Raw genomic sequence first — 19307 nt, forward strand, 5'->3', positions numbered from 1 at the left:
GTATATAGTACGTATAGCAAAGCCTGCTCATTTGACAAGGTTTAGAAGGGGAAGTCTGATGCTCACGTGTGTTTTCTTAGAGGATCTTCGATTTTCATTTCAATTTATTAAGTTGATTACCAATATGTAGCTATCTCAGGATATCAAATGCTGATTATATAGTTGTATACACTTACTAGAACAGACACAGTGCTTTCTTAGGTATTGTTCGCCCTGTCGATTAAATCGAGCGGATATCAACATGAATATGCTTTATTCTCAACTGCATCTGTTCCTTAACTGTAAGCACTGATTTTTGAAGACCTTACTACAAAGCCATGAGAAAAACCCATGACATGAGAGAGAAGTAAAACTACACTGGCAACAAAACACAAATTTTTAAAAAATACTCTGCAAATTCAAATTCAATATCTAACATCAAGAAAGACACATTACTTCTGCACAGGTAAAGTTAGGTCCTACCCTGATACAAATGGAATAAGCTTCTGCATTTAAGAATTTATTTCACAGAGAAGTCATTCAAGATTTGGCACGAAACTATAAATTCAAAATGCAACATCTATTTTTTTCCTCCTTCTTCAGTTCAAGAAGCTTGAATACAAAGAGTCGTACTTCCACAATTGCATCGCTCAGATGTTTTTGCTGACGGAACAGGATATTGGTGGCTCCCGCTACAAAGCCGCGGACTGTTACATCTGACAGAAGATGATGTTGCTGTAGTGCCATGTATGGCAAGCAAAGGTATCCCTAAAGCAACAGAGATATTTAGAGGATTAATAGAAGGCCAAAAAATAATTTGTCTATATTCAGATTTTTTCCCTTAATTAATAAAAGTCACCACGTTGAACCCAGAACAACCAACTCAGGCTACCATAATTTCACTACATTATGTCTTCAAAGCAAAGGAACCAGATTCCACACTTGCTGAGTTTTCCGAAGAGGTTGTGCTCCCTTCAAGTCTCAGGACTGAAACTAAAATACAATGTGAATTGAAAGGAATCAAGTGTGTTCACAAGACAACAAACTAAGCAATATAAATTGATAATGAGGTCTCAGGTCAGTTAAGAGACAGGAACTCAGTGGAGATAGATTTATCTCTCCATTTGCATACCATGATATCTTTCGATGTGTCCCAAGTCGACAGTGTTGGAGAGTTTGAAACATACACAACTGCTATCTACATTTGGAGGACAGAAATTCCCCAGGTGCAGAGACAGCAATCAGTTTTTGATGGGCACATGTACGCCTGCTTTAAAAGAGCAGGATAGAAAGCAACGCACTGTGCTGTTCAGCTACTCCATGCTTATGGAAATCTAGTATTCCACAGTCCAATTTTAAATAAACAAAGAACCCAACCCAAAACACATGCAAAGAAGAGTCATATGGCTTTGAGGTAGATTATTCAGAGATCTCTGAGAAGCAGCTGTAGTTATTATAATTCTCCTTTTAAATAGGAGGAGCAAAACCTTGAAGTCTAATACTCAAGCCTAATTCCAGCCGTTCAACTGCAGATGGCACAGAGCGGTTTATTCTCTAGTAGGGACCCAAAAGGGCTAACAGCAAACTGGACAGAAACAAAAAGCACATGTACTTCATCACACAGTGCACAGTAATTGGAAACATACGGAAGAAAGGAGCACAACTACTCCCTTTTCTTATATTGAATGTAAGGATGGCCTTCCAGATGACAAGCACTTATCAACTGAATGCATACAGTGTGTATCAAAAGAACAACGGGGCTTTGAGATGGAATCACAAACCTAAAACAGACTTTTTTTTTGTTTAGAAAATACATCTTAATAAGCAGGCAAAGGAAGCCAGTGCTTTTTAACAGTTGCTACTTGAGTAGCAACTATTAGAATTTGTTCGCTGTTTAAAACATCCAGTGTCAGTTCCCAAATTCACATTTCTCTGTAAGTATAACAATGTTTATTTCAGCGAACACGTTTTTTTTTTTTTTTTGGTGAAAATTACAAGGGTTTTAAATCTTACAGAACTGCTACTAGAGAAACAAGTACCACAACCTATTTTTCTCCCTGCTGTGGTGCACTTGGATACGTTATTGCACCATCTCACAAAATTTCCGCCTTTTCACACGTGTCAGATTTGTTAGTCTTTCCATTACATGGCACAAACGCGTTCAGAGATGAGAGCTCTAAAAGATTCCGACTTTCAGTAAGTGGTTAAACTATAACTTATAATCAGATTTTTCTGTAATTTTGAGATGTAGAGCCATTTCTGTTTTAATTACATTGGATGAACTCAGATGAAAAGTGCCTTTGTGGAACAGAAGGTAAACACGTACAAAATGCCAGCTTCTCTAAAATTGTTTGCTTTTCCATTTTATGAGCTTAGCAGCAAACTAAGTTTGCACCCACAGGCCCTCTTATCAATCACTTGCTTCTTACTTCCAATCCAGTATTTTCAATAGAACTAAACTAAACACAAATTACAGGCTACTCTGCCGATTAGATAGACCATAAAGACAAACACCAGACTGTAGCTCTGTGTTGAAAACCTTTTTCTAACAGTGACTTGAGGCAATACAGGGAAAATGACATTTGAGTTGCTCACTTTGGCCTATGTTTGTACTGTCTCCAATGAAAGGTATTCCAACAAGCTCAAGTACCATTACTAAACACAACATTCTGCAAGAAAACACAAATACATTTCTCCAAAGGAAGGAATGCCACTTTTAACCTCATCAGCTTGAGGAGATATATGTCAATCATCTGCTTAATAAACAGTTGGCACGTTAAAAAGAAAACAAAAAGATATACCACTTCTCTTACTAATAAAGCTATCCTTAAAAGGGAAGCATTTTTTCCCCATTTTAGACAGAAAACTAGTCCCAGATAACAAGCAATACGTCTACTAACAATGCCCATCAGAGCCTTTAGAGAAACTCTGGAATACCTGGAGTTCAGTTAGGCGTTTTTTTAGTGAAAGCCTGAAGCTCAGCAGTTCAGCACTATGCACAGAGAAAGAACCATGGACAACCAGGAATAGTTATCATATAAGGAAGTGTGAAAAAATATATGCATAGACAGGAAAACATGCTTGGGCGGGCAGGTAAGTGACAGCTTTCATAATTAGTTTGAATTAACATATCTAAGCACTTCTTAAGTACTCTGATCTTGACCGATATAGATTAGATCAACAATTACTCAGAGTAAAAGAAAACAGTAGCTACTGATACCATTTATCAGCCATGCTGGGTCTAGAGGTTACCATCTTGCAGAATTGCAAATAGTACTAAGTATATGTATGAAATGCAGTCACTTGTCAGAGAGCATACTTCCATGTTTTGTAGTACCCTAATGTATATTTGGAGTTCAGTAACCAAAAATTACAAGACATCTCTCACAAAGAGTAGTCTTCAGGAGTTATCAGATACGATGAAGAACTTATTTACCTTTGTAAAAATAGCCAGTGGCATACCATATTGGTCCTCTTCCAACCCAGATATGAGACCTGGAACAAGCACCATGTGTCCCGTGTTTGCTTGGGGCTGCACAGTGATTGGAAGACTTTCAGAGCTCCTGCATTCACTTGGACGATTTTCCGCCTGTTCTGATGCTGCTTTTTCACATTCTCCTTTCATATTAGACTCCTCCAAAATGCTAGGATCTAAGGTCTCCCAGTCACTTTCAGAGGATTCTGGAGAAGTGCGGGAAGGAACTTCCAAATGTTGCAGAGTACCATTGGAGGACTGAGCTCCACTGAAAGTCTTCTCTGACTGGGAGAAAGGCACGTTCGCTTTTTGACCTTCCACTGAGTGGTTTCCTGGCATCTTCCTGCCTCTCTTCCCCATTCCCAAGTTTGTATTTGAACTATCGCCAGCAGACACAGAAGTTGAGTTATCTAACCACGGTGTAGTTTCTTGAAAGCCAGCATCCTCTGATACGCTTTTTCTGGGTCTATAGTGTGAGCTGTCAGTAAGACCATGCTCAATCATACCTGCAAAGTGACATCACACGTTAAAGTCAGCATCTCAATATAAATTCAAATGACTTTTGTTAAAGACAACAAAGAAAGTGCCACCGTGTGCATACTGGAAATCACATATTTTACGCTACTTTGGAAAAAAAAAAAAAAAAGAACACCGAACAAAAAAATGCCTCTCTTCTCCAAACGGGCCTAGCCCAGCTTTTTGTTTTGAGAAGTCTGGTTCTAAGTTAAGAATTAGTGAGGTTATGTATGGGTTTGTCTGTTTCATTTTCAGCATGCAGAAAGAATTTTTGATTTTTAAGGAACTTGACTAATTCAGAGTCACATTTATGTTACCCATAAGCAATACAGAAGATCCAGTGGCTTTAATTAAACGCAAGAAGTAACTCAGACAGTGCAAACAACATTAGGAGGTATGTCCACACTACATGCGTATGTCTCCAAGTTATCCCGTTTTTCAGGCAATGTGTCAACGTAATTCTATTTTCATATCATTTGTTCCCTACATGAGGTGGTGCATATAACCATACTGCAATAACTCAGAAGCTTAAGCTTCTCTTCTTACCAGGAAATAATGACAGGACAGTCATCAGAGCTCCCACCAATCTATTTACCGGAGAAATATAAAACAGCACCTAGGGGCAGGAGAGGAGGGAAAGAAAAAAAAAAAAAAAAAAACAGAAGAAGGCAAGAGAGCAGAGGGGAAATAGGGAGGAGAGAATAAAAAAAAAAATCAAAATTACTCTTAAGTACAACAAAGAACACACTCAAACTGTTAAAGGAATTCTGCTCACCCACAAAAGCTCTTACAACAGCTCATATTAACTATTTGAATACATACATTGTATAATTGTACTTCATAGTATTTATAATATGTAATATATATATACGTGCCTGTGTGCATAACATATAGTCAGATTTCTCTGACTGATTGGTCTTCTTGATCCAACATGCTGACTGGATCAATTTTAGAAAAAAAATCTGATTAAACAACAGGCAGAAATTGTTTCTGGCACTCTACAAAAATTGTTGTTAATCTGTAGTACATTAAAGTGTCTCTTATAGATCAAAGAGACCAAATAATCTACATTCCAGAATTCTGGCAAAAAAACTCTATGAAAACATATCGAAGGTATGTGAAAACTAGGATAACTGCAGCATGCATTTATTACAGATATCTTCCTATGATAAAAACTGAGTTTACGGAAACATTAAACAGGATTAACTTTAGTGAAAAGCACTTTACGTAACTTGGAAAAACAATCTCCTTAATTAAAATAGAGACACTGGGATTAGTAAATTAGTTAGGAACTCCGAAGGGGAGATATCAAAGGCTAGCAATGAAAGAAGAAACACAAGTCTAACTGAATATTACTACTAGAGTTCTTCCAAGACAGACCTTCAGGGGAAGGAAAAATAAAAATGAAGAACTGAACTTCTTTTCAGATGCCCGTCAATATGAAAAATATTGAATGTAATAGCAAGAAACTACAACTGGAATCCTACAATATCCTTCGAGTTTTATGTTGTCTTATACAATGTACTTGTAGCAAAACTTCTTTTTAAGACTACAGAAATAACAAAGTCTAAAGAAGTCCTTCGTTTTCAGGAAATTTACTTAAATTTATCTTCAGTTTGGGTGGACTGCCAACTTAAACCAAGCACTTTTATGTATTTGTTCCACCAAGTCCCTCTGCCATCTTTCCATCCACACGAGTGCACGTTCCCTTACCCCTCCTACATTACATGACCTACAGCTTTTACATTGGCAAAGTGGGTGGTCCTGGCAGCAGAAAATCAAATGATCACCATATGCAAGAAGACTTCTAGCCCAGTAACAGCTGAGAGGTGAAAAAAAAACAAACACCAAAAACATTCCTAAAGTTTGTGGAAAGGCATCAACCAAATTGCCAGGAGTTAGAGGAAAGCAGTTCGTAGCAGGATGCATTTTTTAGCTCAAGGAAAATTGGCATTACTATAATGTGCAAGGCTTCTTGCATGTTATATTAAGGTCTTTGATCACACAAATTTCCACAGTTATTCTGGAACATTAACATATGTCAGAAAACAGGCAGTGCCAGAAAACCAAAACTCTCGCTTTCAAAATAGCAACTGTTGTCTTCCTGTTGGAGCTTAGGGGGAAAACGAACAATACAAAAATCTCAAAGGTTATTAATAAGTATTTGGTAATTAAAAAAAATAAATTCATATTTGAGTCAAACGAACGTGCTTGGAAAAACCTCTCTCTTCTCCACTCTGTGCATTTATGATTTGTTTGAGCTTCAAAAAATAACTCAATAGAATCAGATATTCAGATCAGAAAATTGTAGCTCAGTAAAAGTTTTGAATTGTCATGATGAAATGCTAACAACTTCAGCTTTTAAACAGATCAATGGAGATACTTTACAAAATTTTAATAAAAATATATAAAATTTTTTAAACTTGCAGCTTAAAAAACACCAAAATATTGTAGACAAAGTGTACAGAAGTGATTTGGGGGAAAAAGCTTGCATATTCCATCTTGATTACGTATATTTCTACATGTGCAATCCCACTATGTAATAATTATATTATATTCAAGTACTTCTGTTTCAGAAGGCCATATTCACTGCCTTAATAAGGATCCCAAGGACACAGACCTAGCTATTTTGCTGTTTGAAGATTGCATCCTACTGCCTTTCCAGTTGCAGTTAATGGGAAATTCCTATGTTCCTTCTCATCACTCTAAAGAAGCAGGGTTTCTTCAGCAGGTTCACAGAAAAGAATATGACGTTTGGGGAACTGAAAGTGTTCTTTATACTTCTGTTTAAACATTAAGACAAAAAATTCCTGCAAAAACTTGTCTGGGAGTTACAAATATTCATCACTGAAAGTTCTAATGTTTATCTATTGATACCCTGAGACAAGAAAACAAATATATCTCTTCTTAGCCCAAAGCAAACACTAAGTCAAGATTGTTTGTTGTTTGTTTTAAAACAAATTTGCGTTCTCAATTCAGCATGACTTAACAGAAATGACTCTTCACATTGTCTCCTACAGCTGCCCATGCAGTTCAGGTTTGTAAGACATTCCTTGCACTGGTTTCTTCTGGCATGTCTATTTAACGCCTGATACAAATATTCTACTTAGTGAAATCTGTAAAGCTGTATGTTCCATTTTAGGTCTCAACATTTCCTATTCATTTCTTAACATAAGTACCTACTTGCATCCTGTGCATCTTTTCTTATCTTCTATAATACGTTAAGTTTTCCCACTCACACTTAATTGCATTTTACTTCACAGCTATTAATAAAAGTAGAGTATACACATAACAGCAGCTGAAGCAAATTTATACAGCAACACACAGTAGTTTCTTTAAGCATATTTTCCTGATTTACACACGTATGTAAAATTACTGATACACATCCAGATCATTTTATTTAACTTTTAAAATTTTTCACTGGTACATTCTACATATTTTCATATTAAAAATAGTTAAACTATTTCTATTTCAATTATCTGCTTCAGCCTACAAAATGATACCTTTTTCTCTAGAAGAATCAATTTAAAAAGGATCAAGACCTGAAAAACAAAAGGAAAAACATGGTAAATGAAGCAGTGCCATTTATCAAAATTACTGTGCAAGTTTTTACTACTCAAAATTTCACTGTGTAACTGTCAAACAATCAAATACATCTGACCAACAAAAAACAACCAGTGTTTCAATACTCTTTCTCCACCAGGGCTCTCTTTGAAATGGCATTTAAAAATCACACAAAAAAATTTCATGATCGGTAATTTAAATCATACAAAGCTTATAAAGAAGAAAGAATATATTGTATCATTCTAGAATTTAATAAAAAAAATTAATTGCATAAACAGAAAAGTTGCTTCGCAGAATTACAGAAATAAGTTGAGTCAAATTTCAGGAACAGCATTCACCTTACCTAATGTTAGCCGTCTACAGACAAGACATCTAGAACAGAGCTAGCTGTCTAGACTCTTTAAACCCAAAGAAAAAGAGACGCTTCTGGAACAGTGACTAGCAGACACGTGAAGTGAAACAAAAGGAAATTCTACCCCAAAAGTCTATTAAGCATGCACAAGTACACCATTAAGTGCAGAATCTCAAATTTCTTTCCTTGATGCCTCTCAGTTACAGACTTTAAATGCTATATGTAACTTAACTACAGGATACAAACTCAATTTCAACAGCCCTTAAGAAAAGCAAGGGGAGCAATTACTAGTTTCCTTGGTGGAAGGAGCTGCGAGAAGTACGTATCAGGAAAAATGCCCCAAGTGTCTGCAACAACTTTTTAGCAGTATTCTTCCACCACATTCATTTGACAAGGCACAGGAAATAGAAACAAGACCATAATTGAGATACCACTTGCACTTTGGGCCAGGACTAAAGAATTGTAACACAATCCTAAAAATCTGCAGGAAATCCAACAGACAGACAAAATTTCTCATTATGGAACTTACTTTTACAGAAGATTGGTAGGCGGAAAACAAAAATCAGGAGACTGTAACCAGAAATACTTAAGGAACAATCTTCTCACTTCTAGCTCAGGTATGTCTAGACATGCATTTTTCAGTTCTTCAAAAAGCATTTTGTTCCTCAAAATAAGCACTGTATTTCATAAACCTAGCACAGAAAGCCTACCTTGTGTCTAAAGTGAAGAACAAGATCCCGAGGAGACAGACCTGAGATACCAAAGGAACAGCAATTATTCCAGTTTAATAGATGCTAACATTAATTCCTGTCAATTTTCTGTGGAGGAAGGGCCCATTATGCATTCTCTGTGAACCTCGGTTATTTCAGCAGCAGAACTCCTAGTACGTTCTCTCCTTTGTGCGGGTGAAATAGTTAAATTACAGTAGAGACAATAACATGATTAGTCACATTGAGTTACTCCTGTTGGCTGCAACAGCATTATGGAAACACTAAACTAAATCCTACATTGTGCATTCAGAAAACATAGATAAGAGTCAGAATCAAATGGGAATTTTCCCAAATAACAGACAAAAGATCTGGCACCCCAAAACATCATTTATAAGTTAAGAAAGTACTGTTTCTCAAAAACAGCTGAGCAGTCATTTGCCAGACTGACAGGTGGCTTTGAACCCACAACCAACTTTCATAATAAAAGTAACACTGCATTTATTTGACATTTATTTAAATCCATAAAGAAATGCATAACAGAATACTGTGCAGGCACACTGACCTCTACACCTAATCTGTTAATGCACATAAGCAAATTAGCTAAGGAAGGGAACACGTTGATTAGCTAACGTTATCACTGCCACTTGCACAAAAAAGCCACTTACCAAGATAAACTTGTGACCCTTCTAGCAAAGTCCCTCCCAAGGAACTATTCATATGATCATAAAGTTCCTGTAAAAGTATGAACAGAAGTAAACGCACAAAAATATAAAACAAGAGGTCACTAATGGTACACAATCATACAACACCCAGTATTAAAAAAATTGTCTTATTGAAGGATTTCAATGTCTTACTCTAGAAAGAAAGTCAGATTTTACTAAGAGTCAATGGAGATACAGGTCATATCATGCTCATTCTTCTATTTCAATACATATCAAATTTGTAATGTCATGAGGTCATGTAGCTCCTCAAAGTTACTAGAAGAGCTGAATAGCTGAATGATCTATGAAAATGAAATATCTGAGCAAAACCACTAATTATAAACACTGAAGTCTGTAGCCATACACTGAAGGCTTTGTTCTACATAGTTATTACTTAAAAGTTACCTTTAGAATTGAAATTTGCGAGAAGTCTTTTTCTTCAAAATATGCGTGAGTGATGAGCTGCAGCTTTGCCTGAAGTAACCCATACAAAGGCTTGAAATAAATGCAAAAGCAAGTGGAAAAAAAATCAGTCCAGCTGTTTTGAACATCAGTCTTCTCCCATTCTTATCTTGCAATATAGTCACTTTATTACAGAGTTCACAAGAGGAAAGTGGTAGACCTGAATCCTTAGTTGCTAATTTGCAACATCTTTCTCCAATGCTCATTTTAAATTATTCTAACTATTTTGATTCCACTTGTATATACCATAACATCACTGAACATCTTTCTGGAAAAGTACGTTCGTTCCTGTTTTAAACACTGCTCATGCAGCTGTAATGATAGCTCTTTCTTCAGCTTTAAGCACAGAAAATTTTTACTCCCTGCCTGGGGAATAGCAGCTTTTGCTAAGTAAGTAGTAGAGAAGATGTCCCCTCAAAAGAAGAATATACTATTTCTGTGATCATCTTAAAACCTCTTTCATGGTTGATAATAGCCACTCCCTCTATAATAATATACTATAAATATATATAAATATATTAATATTATAATAATATACTATAAATATATATAAATATATTAATATTATTATATTATATATACTATATATATAATACATACTTCTATTTTATATGAAGAATTAGTAGTGCTTAAGAATCAGCAACAATTCAAAAAATAACACATTTAGAGCCAAAAGTTCCAAAGAAGAATATGGAAAACAAATAATGTTTAATACGTTATTGAGGAGTGTTTTGAGATTTAAACATTCTTACCAGCTGGCTGAGAACACAGACACTTTTCTGCACTGTTTCTCGGGTGATGTCTGCTTGTCGCACTTTTAATGCCTAAGAAATAGAAGTACAACAGCATATTTACCTAAACACACTTTCAAAAATAACTGTTGTTTCACAGGTCAAGATGCCACATATTCCCTACTTAAACAAAATCCAAGATTCTCTGCCTTCAGTGGTGGAATATCCAAATCACATCAGAGTATGCCTTTACCTAGTACAAACAGTCATAACACTGATTCCGCAGTTATGTTCTCAACTCACTGTGCACAGCATAAATCCAAATACAGCTGTAATGACAGGCAGAGGACTGTTTGAAAGGCACCAGTATGAGTAAATATTCATGGAGTAGCCCAGAAGTAGCCCTGGAAAAGGCAATGGCATTTTTAACTCAGGGCAATTTAAAAGGAGAGAAGCAACAGCTTGCTCTTCTCTAATATTATCTATGAAAATGAACTGTGCTGCAAAGTCTTTAACTGGAAATAGTTTACTTTATACTCAAGCATTTTCTCTAAGCCATCCATAAAATAAAGGAGGTATTATCTCTAGAAGGAAATCCATTCTCAGCCAAACCAAATGGCTCGGATAGTCAACAGCAAACCTAGAAAGGATAAGGGCAGAAATACAGTAGCGATTCTTCTAATTGCACAAAACAGTAAGTGTGTGGATTGCAGCCCACACACCAGAAAGCCAGATGGAAAGGGTGCTTGAGTTGTTATATGAAACACACACTGTTTTGTATTCTACTTTCTCTAAAGAGTTCAATTTAAACAGCCATCTTAATTGGTTAGTGAACTGCATAAACTTGAAATCGAGACACAATAAAGCCATGTTAAAATAATTGTATAGTTAAACAGAGCAAGACTATTCCCAGAATAAATGTGAGGAATGGCTGTAAAGATCGTGAGTAAACTAAAATCAACATTAAGTTCAAAAGAAACAGAACTAAAACCTACACATGGAAAATTTCTTCTATAGCGTAAATAGTAACTTGGAATATAATTAAGGTGTACTAAAGACAGAGTACAAAATTTGCATCTTCTGAATGCAAAACTAATTTAGATCTCTAGGCCACATGGCATTCCAGATTCTTGGCACGTCACTTGAAAAGAAATGATTTTTACTTATTTTTCAAGAAATCTATAATAACAACTCAACTGTAGTTACATAGATTACTACCACTGCTACTTTTGAAAATCAAATATACACTGTAGCTCTCACCAGCTGTTTTTCCAGCTTTACTGCTAAAAAATCAGTATCAGTAGGAACCTACATAGAGCTGCATACAATGAACAGCAAGATTTTGGTTTACCATGCAAGTATATTTTTGGCAAAGGAGGTAGGTGAAGATTTGCATGATCAGATCCCAATAAATACTCTAAAATTCTTCACAGTCACACACTAGAGAATTTTAAACTGCTTCCACCCAAGAGACTTTCTTCCTGGCAACAGGACTTGGCAGGCAAGGAGACTGTCAGTTTTGCTACTTGGGACTAACGCCTGGATTAGTTCTCAAAAACCAAAACACATTTATCAATAGCCTTGGATGTTTCAAAAAGAAAAAAAAAAATCACAATATGCTTGCTGACATAAAGGAAATAATAGTTCTCAAGTTCTGTAGTTACCTACTGAGTCCATTTTCATAGACAGTTTTAGAACTAAGCTGATCATGTAGTTTGAATGTTGGTGTTATTACAAGCTACTGAATTTAAGAGTTATTAGTGCATCAAGCCTATTACTTCAGTAATATTATTCACAGCTTGGAAAGTTACCTTTGCTTCAATCTGCCTATAGCAAGAGACACCATATACTGTGGTTCGGTCCCCACATCTTGGTGGCAAATGAAAAAACACGGTATCTGTGAAAAAGATAAGAATGCCCCATAAGTTACTAACAAGTGTAGTTTTGTTGTCACCATCACTTTCTTTTTAAAAAGGTTACTGCTGAAAAATATTGGTGCATATATTTTCTGAAATTTTGGGGAGAAAAGAAAAAGTCACCAATACAGCTATGCTTGCACCCAGAACAGAATTTCCAAATTGCATTGTACTTTGTAAAAGAAGCTCCAGCATTGCTGATGTGGGTATTCTGACAGCAGCCTCATATTTACCCTAATTGAGCTCCTTTATAAGCCCACTGACAGATGTTCAGAAGTCACTGCTAACAGCACAGAAGTGCCACTGAAACCAACGGCCATGCAGCTTTTCCAATTCAGTATAGAAGAATAAAGATAAGGCACTGGAAGTGAAGGCCCACAGAACTGGTGGGACAGAGTGTACAGCAGGACTACAATGCCATTAGGAAGTTAACTGCAGTGAAGGTAGGAAAACAAAACAAATTATTTCGTATGAGGACATACACAGCTGAAAAGTTAGATTTACTGATACCCCTGCTAAGGCAGATACAAGGTACAGCACCACTATGCTAGTAAAAGCTATTTATCCACACAACTGTAGGATTCACAGAACGGAGGGGTTGGAAGGGACCTCTAGAGATCACTGAGCCCTTCTAAAGCAGGGACCCTACAGTGTTTTGCACAGGTAGGTGTCCAGACGAGGCTTGTGTATCTCCACAGAAGATGACTCCACAACCTCTCTGGGCAACCTGTTCCAATGCTCTGTCATCCTCACTGTAAAGAAGTCCTTCTGCATGTTAGTACAGAACTTCCTATGTTCAAGTTTAAGGCCATTATTCCTTGTCCTATCACTATGCACCACAGAGGAGAGTCTGGCCTCATCCATTTGTCCCCTATCTCCCTTTAGATATTTGTAAACATTTATCAGATCCCCTCTCAGTCTTCCTTTCCCCAGGCTGAACAGACTGATGTTACTCAACCTTTCCTCATATGGAAGATGCTCCCGGCCTTTTATCAATTTTGTGGCCTTCCACTGGACTCTTTCCAGGAGATCCCTGTCTTTTTTTTTTTTTTTTTTTCTAGAACTGGTTACAGTTGCCTTATTGTGGCCTGACCAGGGCAGAGTATGGGGGGAGGATCACCTCCCTCGACCTGCTGGCCACACTCTTTTTAATGCACCCAAGGGTACCGTTAGCCTTCNATTTGTAAACATTTATCAGATCCCCTCTCAGTCTTCCTTTCCCCAGGCTGAACAGACTGATGTTACTCAACCTTTCCTCATATGGAAGATGCTCCAGGCCCTTTACCATCTTTGTGGCCCTCCACTGGACTCCTTCTAGTTTTTTTTTTTTTTTTTTTAACTGGGGAGCCCAGAACTGGGCACAGTAGTCTAAAAGTGGCCTGACCAGGGCAGAGTATGGGGGGAGGATCACCTCCCTCGACCTGCTGGCCACACTCTTTTTAATGCACCCAAGGGTACCGTTAGCCTTCTTGGCCACAAGGGCACGGTGCTGGCTCACAGCCAACCTGTTGTCCACCGGAACACAAAAACATTTCACTGTGCAAGTGTAACATGAAAAAAAAACTAGGAAGAGCAAGCCTTACGCCACAAGATTATATTTGTATGTGTATATATACACACACACACACAGCCTTCCTACTATTGCCAAAAGTTGCTAAGTCATAAGGAGAGGAAAAATACATATTATGATTCTTTGGCTTTCAAAAGGTAGAGTGAAACCTGTTTTAAAATCAAACAATAAATATTTTACTTCCTCTGTAGTAACAAACTGAACAGATAAGATAACCCCTTATGTATCGAGTCCAATAGAAAGAGGGATTATGTATTGAAATAACTATTCTCTTGAATAAGTGTGAAGATCATAAGAGATTTTAGTAAGCTTTTAAAAAAATATTTCCTGTATCATGACATACTCTTTGCAAAAATGTAACTGTCAGTGGGAGTTAGTTAAAAACTCTGAAGGAAATAGAAATGTAGTAAGTTACTTTATGTTTATGGGAAATTTATCTGAAACAGATTTGTTAATTTCAAGTTCATGTGCATTTTTGCCAACAAACCACATGGCTCTACACCCATTTTGTTGCCACATCTCAGCTTTTTTTCCTTACCAAAAAACACACATTGATAAGCTTTTAGTGCAGCATTAATTGAGATGCTGCTGAGTCAACAGGGAACAGATAACTGAGGCTACATATAATTTTCCCAGCTTTGAATGTAACCTACTGCTCATTACATACTTAGCAATGCAGAAATAGAACAAAAATTATGACCTGGAGCAGTCAGAGATACTCTTATGACTGCTAGGGAGTGGCTACACCGTGAAAGTACCACTCTATCTTTCCATTCTGCTGACAAATACACTAAAGGTCCTGCCTTTTACATTTGCTACTTTTCAAAATGTCATTCTACAGACACAGAATGACTTGTAGAATCATAAGAAGTTAGTGGAAGGACCAGATATAAAATGAGTACGTCATACGTTACAAAGCTTAATTGTAGAGCTTCATTTTTTCCTTACCTCAAAACTGGATTAGGTTTTACTCAAGAGTTAATTCATGCCTCTGATAATGGTTTGAAAGAAAGGTAGCAGCCTTCTTTTGCATTAGAACTATGTAACCTTTAAACCGAATTTTTGACATCTGATTTCTTCATGCAGGAGATACACCTTTATGATCTATTTCATTTTAATCTCTGAAGATTTGTATGCAGATGACACCAAGTTGGGAGGGCGTGTTGATCTGCCAGAGGGTAGAAAGGCTTTACAGAAGGACCTGGATAGACTGCAGCGATGGGCCAAGGTAAACTGTATGAGTTTCAATAGGGCCAAGTGTCGGGTCCTGCACTTTGGTCACAACAACCCCAGGCAACACTACAGGCTTGGGGAGGAGTGGCTGGAAAGCTGCCTGACAGAAATGGACCTTGGTGTGCTGATGGACAGTCAGCTGAATATGAGCCAGCAGTGTGCCCAGGTGGGCATGAAGGCCAATGGCATCCTGGCTTGCATGAGGAATGGTGTGGTGAGCAGGACCAGGGACTTAATCCTGCCCCTGTACTCGGCACTGGTGAGGCCCCACCTCAAGTACTGTGTTCAGTTTTGGGCACCTCAGTACAGAAAGGACATGGAGGTGCTGGAGCAGGTCCAAAGAAGGGCAACAATGCTTGTGAAGGGCTTGGAGAATATGCCCTATGAGGAGAGATTAAAGGAACTGGGGCTGTTTAGTCTGGGGAAGAGGAGGCCGAGGGGAGACCTTATTGCTCTCTTCAAATACCTGAAAGGTGATTGCAGTGAGAGCAAGGTTGGTCTCTTCTCACTGGTGACAGGACAAGGGGAAATGGCCTCAAGTTGCACCAGGGGAGGCTTAGGTTGGATATCAGGAAAAACTTCTTTACAGAAGGGGTTGTTAAGCACTGGAACAGGCTCCCCAGGGAGGTGGTTGAGTCACCATCCCTGAATGCGTTTAAAAACCATTTGGATTTAGTGGTGGGTTGTTAGAGTAGTATGGTTAGGTTGTGGTTGGACTTGATGATCTTGAAGGTCCTTTCCAACCTGAGCAGTTCTATGATTCTATGATCAATTATTATGCAGCTTAAACAAGAAGTACAAGAAATCTAATAGCAAAGAGAATAGTTGATCAACTGTTCAGATATTAGGGTTTTTGTTTTGGTAGAAGCCTGTAGGAGGCCTCAACACACGCAACTTCCTGTCAAGTTTCTTACCTTCCTGGTAGTTGTGAGCACCATCTGGTAAGGCAAGAAACGGCAAATATTTCCATTCCTCTGGTAAAGTGTGGCTGTCATGTCCTCCTCCAGGCATCAGGGGAGGGTAGGAGAATTCAACCTAAACAAACAAAGAAACAAAGAGGAAGCAAAGGGAGAACAGAGCATTGTTAGCGAACAAGAAGGCTTCTGTAATTCAGCCTGGAGTTATTTTCTTCAATAATGGCATGGAAGAAAGTTTTTCTTCCTACTAGCATTCCTTCTCTCTTCCTCCAGAGCACCCATGGATGGACTCATATGCAGTCTGACTGCAGGCCCTAGGCACATCTGGCTTCTACAGTGCTTCTATCCAGCCTAATATTGTTTCCTCAAGAGAAATACAAAATAAATGTTCAAGAAGAGGATGTTGCGTTCTCTGTACACACATAGCAAGCAGCACATTGCTGCCCCTGCAGTATCAGCAGGGGTCACTGCCGGACACATCCTGAAGTCAGATTTGGCTTCTCATCGTTTTGAGTCCTCGCAATGAGCTAATATTCTATCACATGCAAGCCTCTGTTTTACCCTAGTGGATACTGAATAGTACACCAACAGCAAAATGCTGTTTTTAAAGATTTTTTATGTCGTTGATCTCAGTGATGCAGCAAGTTTTCCACACCTACTAAAAATGTCTCCTTTTCCTTTCCAAGAAATCATTTCAATTTCACCTTTAATTTATTTGCCTTTTACTTCTTTGTCCTAGTAGCAGTGGCAACCTCTCTATTTCTTGCGCTATAATATCTGTCTACCACTGCTCCTCAAAATCAGTCTTCACACTATCATCCTTTTTTATTTCCATTTGTTTGTTTTCCTATGGACTTCTGAGTTTCCAGTAACTTTAAGCAAATCTTTATTTCCAGACATACATATCTTAAACTACTGAACAAAAATCTTAGGCACAAGTTTATCAGTAGAAGAAACTGTTGCAGCATATTGCATCTCCTCTTGGAAGACGTTTGGCTAAAACCTAGCCAGCTGTAGGACGTATAATAGAAATTTATGACTCAAAGGAAACAAAAAAGCATGACAAAACAAGCACACAAAATCTTAACGTTAGAAAGATGATAAAATAAAAATACTGTGAAAGATCAAAGCATTGAAGAAATAGGAAATAAAATATGAAGTGAAATTCTTCACCTTAACACATGGTGTCACTCTTTTCACAACTGATGCCACCTGGCTCCTGTGTCCCTCTCATAGCATGAAATTTGCTGAAAAACTACTTAAGCTTCTTGGTTCTAGCTCATAATAGCTCAGTGCTACCAGATATCCTCAATTCAACAAACTCAACAGGTATTAATGATATCAATGATAATCTTGTTTCATATCAGCCTGTTTCTTTCAAAGGTAAGCATCTTAATACAGAGATTTCTGCATTAATGTATACAGGTGAGAGAAGATCACAAGACAAAGCAAAATTGAGATTGCTTAAGTGCACTTAAATAATCTATTTTATACATAGAAGTTATGATAAATCTGATTGACTTGTATTAATAACCCTCTCCCTTCCCAAAACAATCCACGTAGGGAACTCTCAAGTTCCTTAGGAGAAATTCCATTTGTGTAGTTTAACAGACTGCAGCCTGGGGAAGTACTGCCTCATTTTGTGACAGCTGTAGGAACAAGAAGGACAATTCAACAGCAAAAACAGCATGCCCTGGAGAACTTCCTTCTACACATGCCTCCAACTTCAGAGTTCCCAGCAATTTCCTTTCAAAGCGGTTAAGTTGAACTTTTTCTCAAGTAGTCACCACAGGTGGGAATCATGTCATGCAGCTACTTATCGAAAAGCCACAACTCCAAGCCAGTTTTCCTAAGCATTCTACAGTTGGAGAAAACAGACACCTGCAGTGGATGATTCATCAAATGTTTCTATCACCTCCAAAGAGTGGTAGCTCAGGCTCAGAAGCCTAACTTGCAGATGAAAATCACCCTAATTGTTGCCTATCTTCTAGGCATCCTGCTTGACTTCTACAGAGCAATTTGCAGAACAGCATAAACTGCAGTTAGGTATGTTCTGCAAATTTCAAAATTTGATTTCAAAACCAAAGTGTTATAAAATATTGAGCAGTTTCAAAGAACAGCAAAAAAAAAATACAAAGATCCTCACACAAAAAAATCCATAGTTATTGGAAAAACTTGGAAATGAAAAAGGCATGCGTAGAAAAATAAAGTAAATGGGGTAGAGCAAATCTCAGTTATATCACTTCTGAATTTCTGAACAACAGTCTTAGCAAAATTATTTTCTCAGGCTGTACGTGCACACATAAACATGCGCTTCAATTGCCCTGTTCCTTGTTAATACACACACGCATTACAAAAATCATCTGCAAATAAGAGGAAAAGTCTTTGTAGCAAAGCTCGGTATTCAACAGGAACAAATACATACAAGTATTCTGAGTTAAATGCCTGAGCAGACTTAACAGTTTTTATCCGTTCAAATGAATTTAAGAAGTCTCCTCAACAAAGTGAAATTCTTTGTCAAAACTGAACTCCTCAGAGACTTCAGCAGAAGCTATATAAAAATAAATGAACCAGAGTCTCCACTCACTTCTTACTCTTTCAAGTGTCAGGGATCTTCATTATAACTGGAAATATTGATTATAACTGTCAAAGGGTTTTACTGGCAACGTATTCTGCCTTTTCTGATTGTCTTCTGTAAGCAGAGTGCTGCTGATGGATTTTAGAACTAAAATCAATACAGAATACTGTAACATGATTGAGTGGAGACATAAATGTGTACTTCACTGCACAAAGTAGTTCAGCTCCTGTGGATTATCAAATTAAAATAAAATGCAAAAAAAAAATCCCAACCCTAAACTAAATAACAACCACATTTCTAGAACTGACATTTGTATCTTTCTGTAATTCTGCTACAACTAACTGACCTTTTGTTAAGCAGCTTGTTTGTATCCAACAGTTTGGAAGCAAAGTACCTACTGATATGCAGTCCCTTCTCCTTTGAAGAATAAACAGAGTCCCAGCAAACTCTTGATTCCTCCCCTTTAAAGAGATTTCCTAGCCAGAATAAATTTGCTAGATGATCACTAACTTGCAGTAAGAAACGATGAGTGTGAACAAAGAAAAATGTATTTCAGTTCTTACTTCTAGGAACTATGATAGATTTTCTTTGACCAACTGCATT

General features: G+C 37.5%; 1 protein-coding gene across 1 annotated transcript in view; it reads right to left on the bottom strand.

The window, feature by feature from the left end:
• AVL9 (AVL9 cell migration associated) overlaps window positions 1-19307 on the bottom strand; it is a 38926-nt gene that overhangs the window by 7551 nt on the left and 12068 nt on the right. Inside the window, exons 2-11 of the mRNA XM_021385970.1 lie at window positions 16124-16244; window positions 12302-12387; window positions 10512-10583; window positions 9703-9792; window positions 9262-9328; window positions 8597-8637; window positions 7474-7512; window positions 4517-4586; window positions 3416-3960; window positions 613-747 (exon numbers count right to left, since the gene is read on the bottom strand). Of these exons, the coding sequence (XP_021241645.1) occupies window positions 613-747; window positions 3416-3960; window positions 4517-4586; window positions 7474-7512; window positions 8597-8637; window positions 9262-9328; window positions 9703-9792; window positions 10512-10583; window positions 12302-12387; window positions 16124-16244 (1266 nt within the window). The remainder of the gene's footprint in view (window positions 1-612; window positions 748-3415; window positions 3961-4516; window positions 4587-7473; window positions 7513-8596; window positions 8638-9261; window positions 9329-9702; window positions 9793-10511; window positions 10584-12301; window positions 12388-16123; window positions 16245-19307) is intronic.

Source organism: Numida meleagris, chromosome 2 (genome assembly GCF_002078875.1).
Source record: "Numida meleagris isolate 19003 breed g44 Domestic line chromosome 2, NumMel1.0, whole genome shotgun sequence".
Lineage (NCBI taxonomy): Eukaryota > Metazoa > Chordata > Aves > Galliformes > Numididae > Numida > Numida meleagris.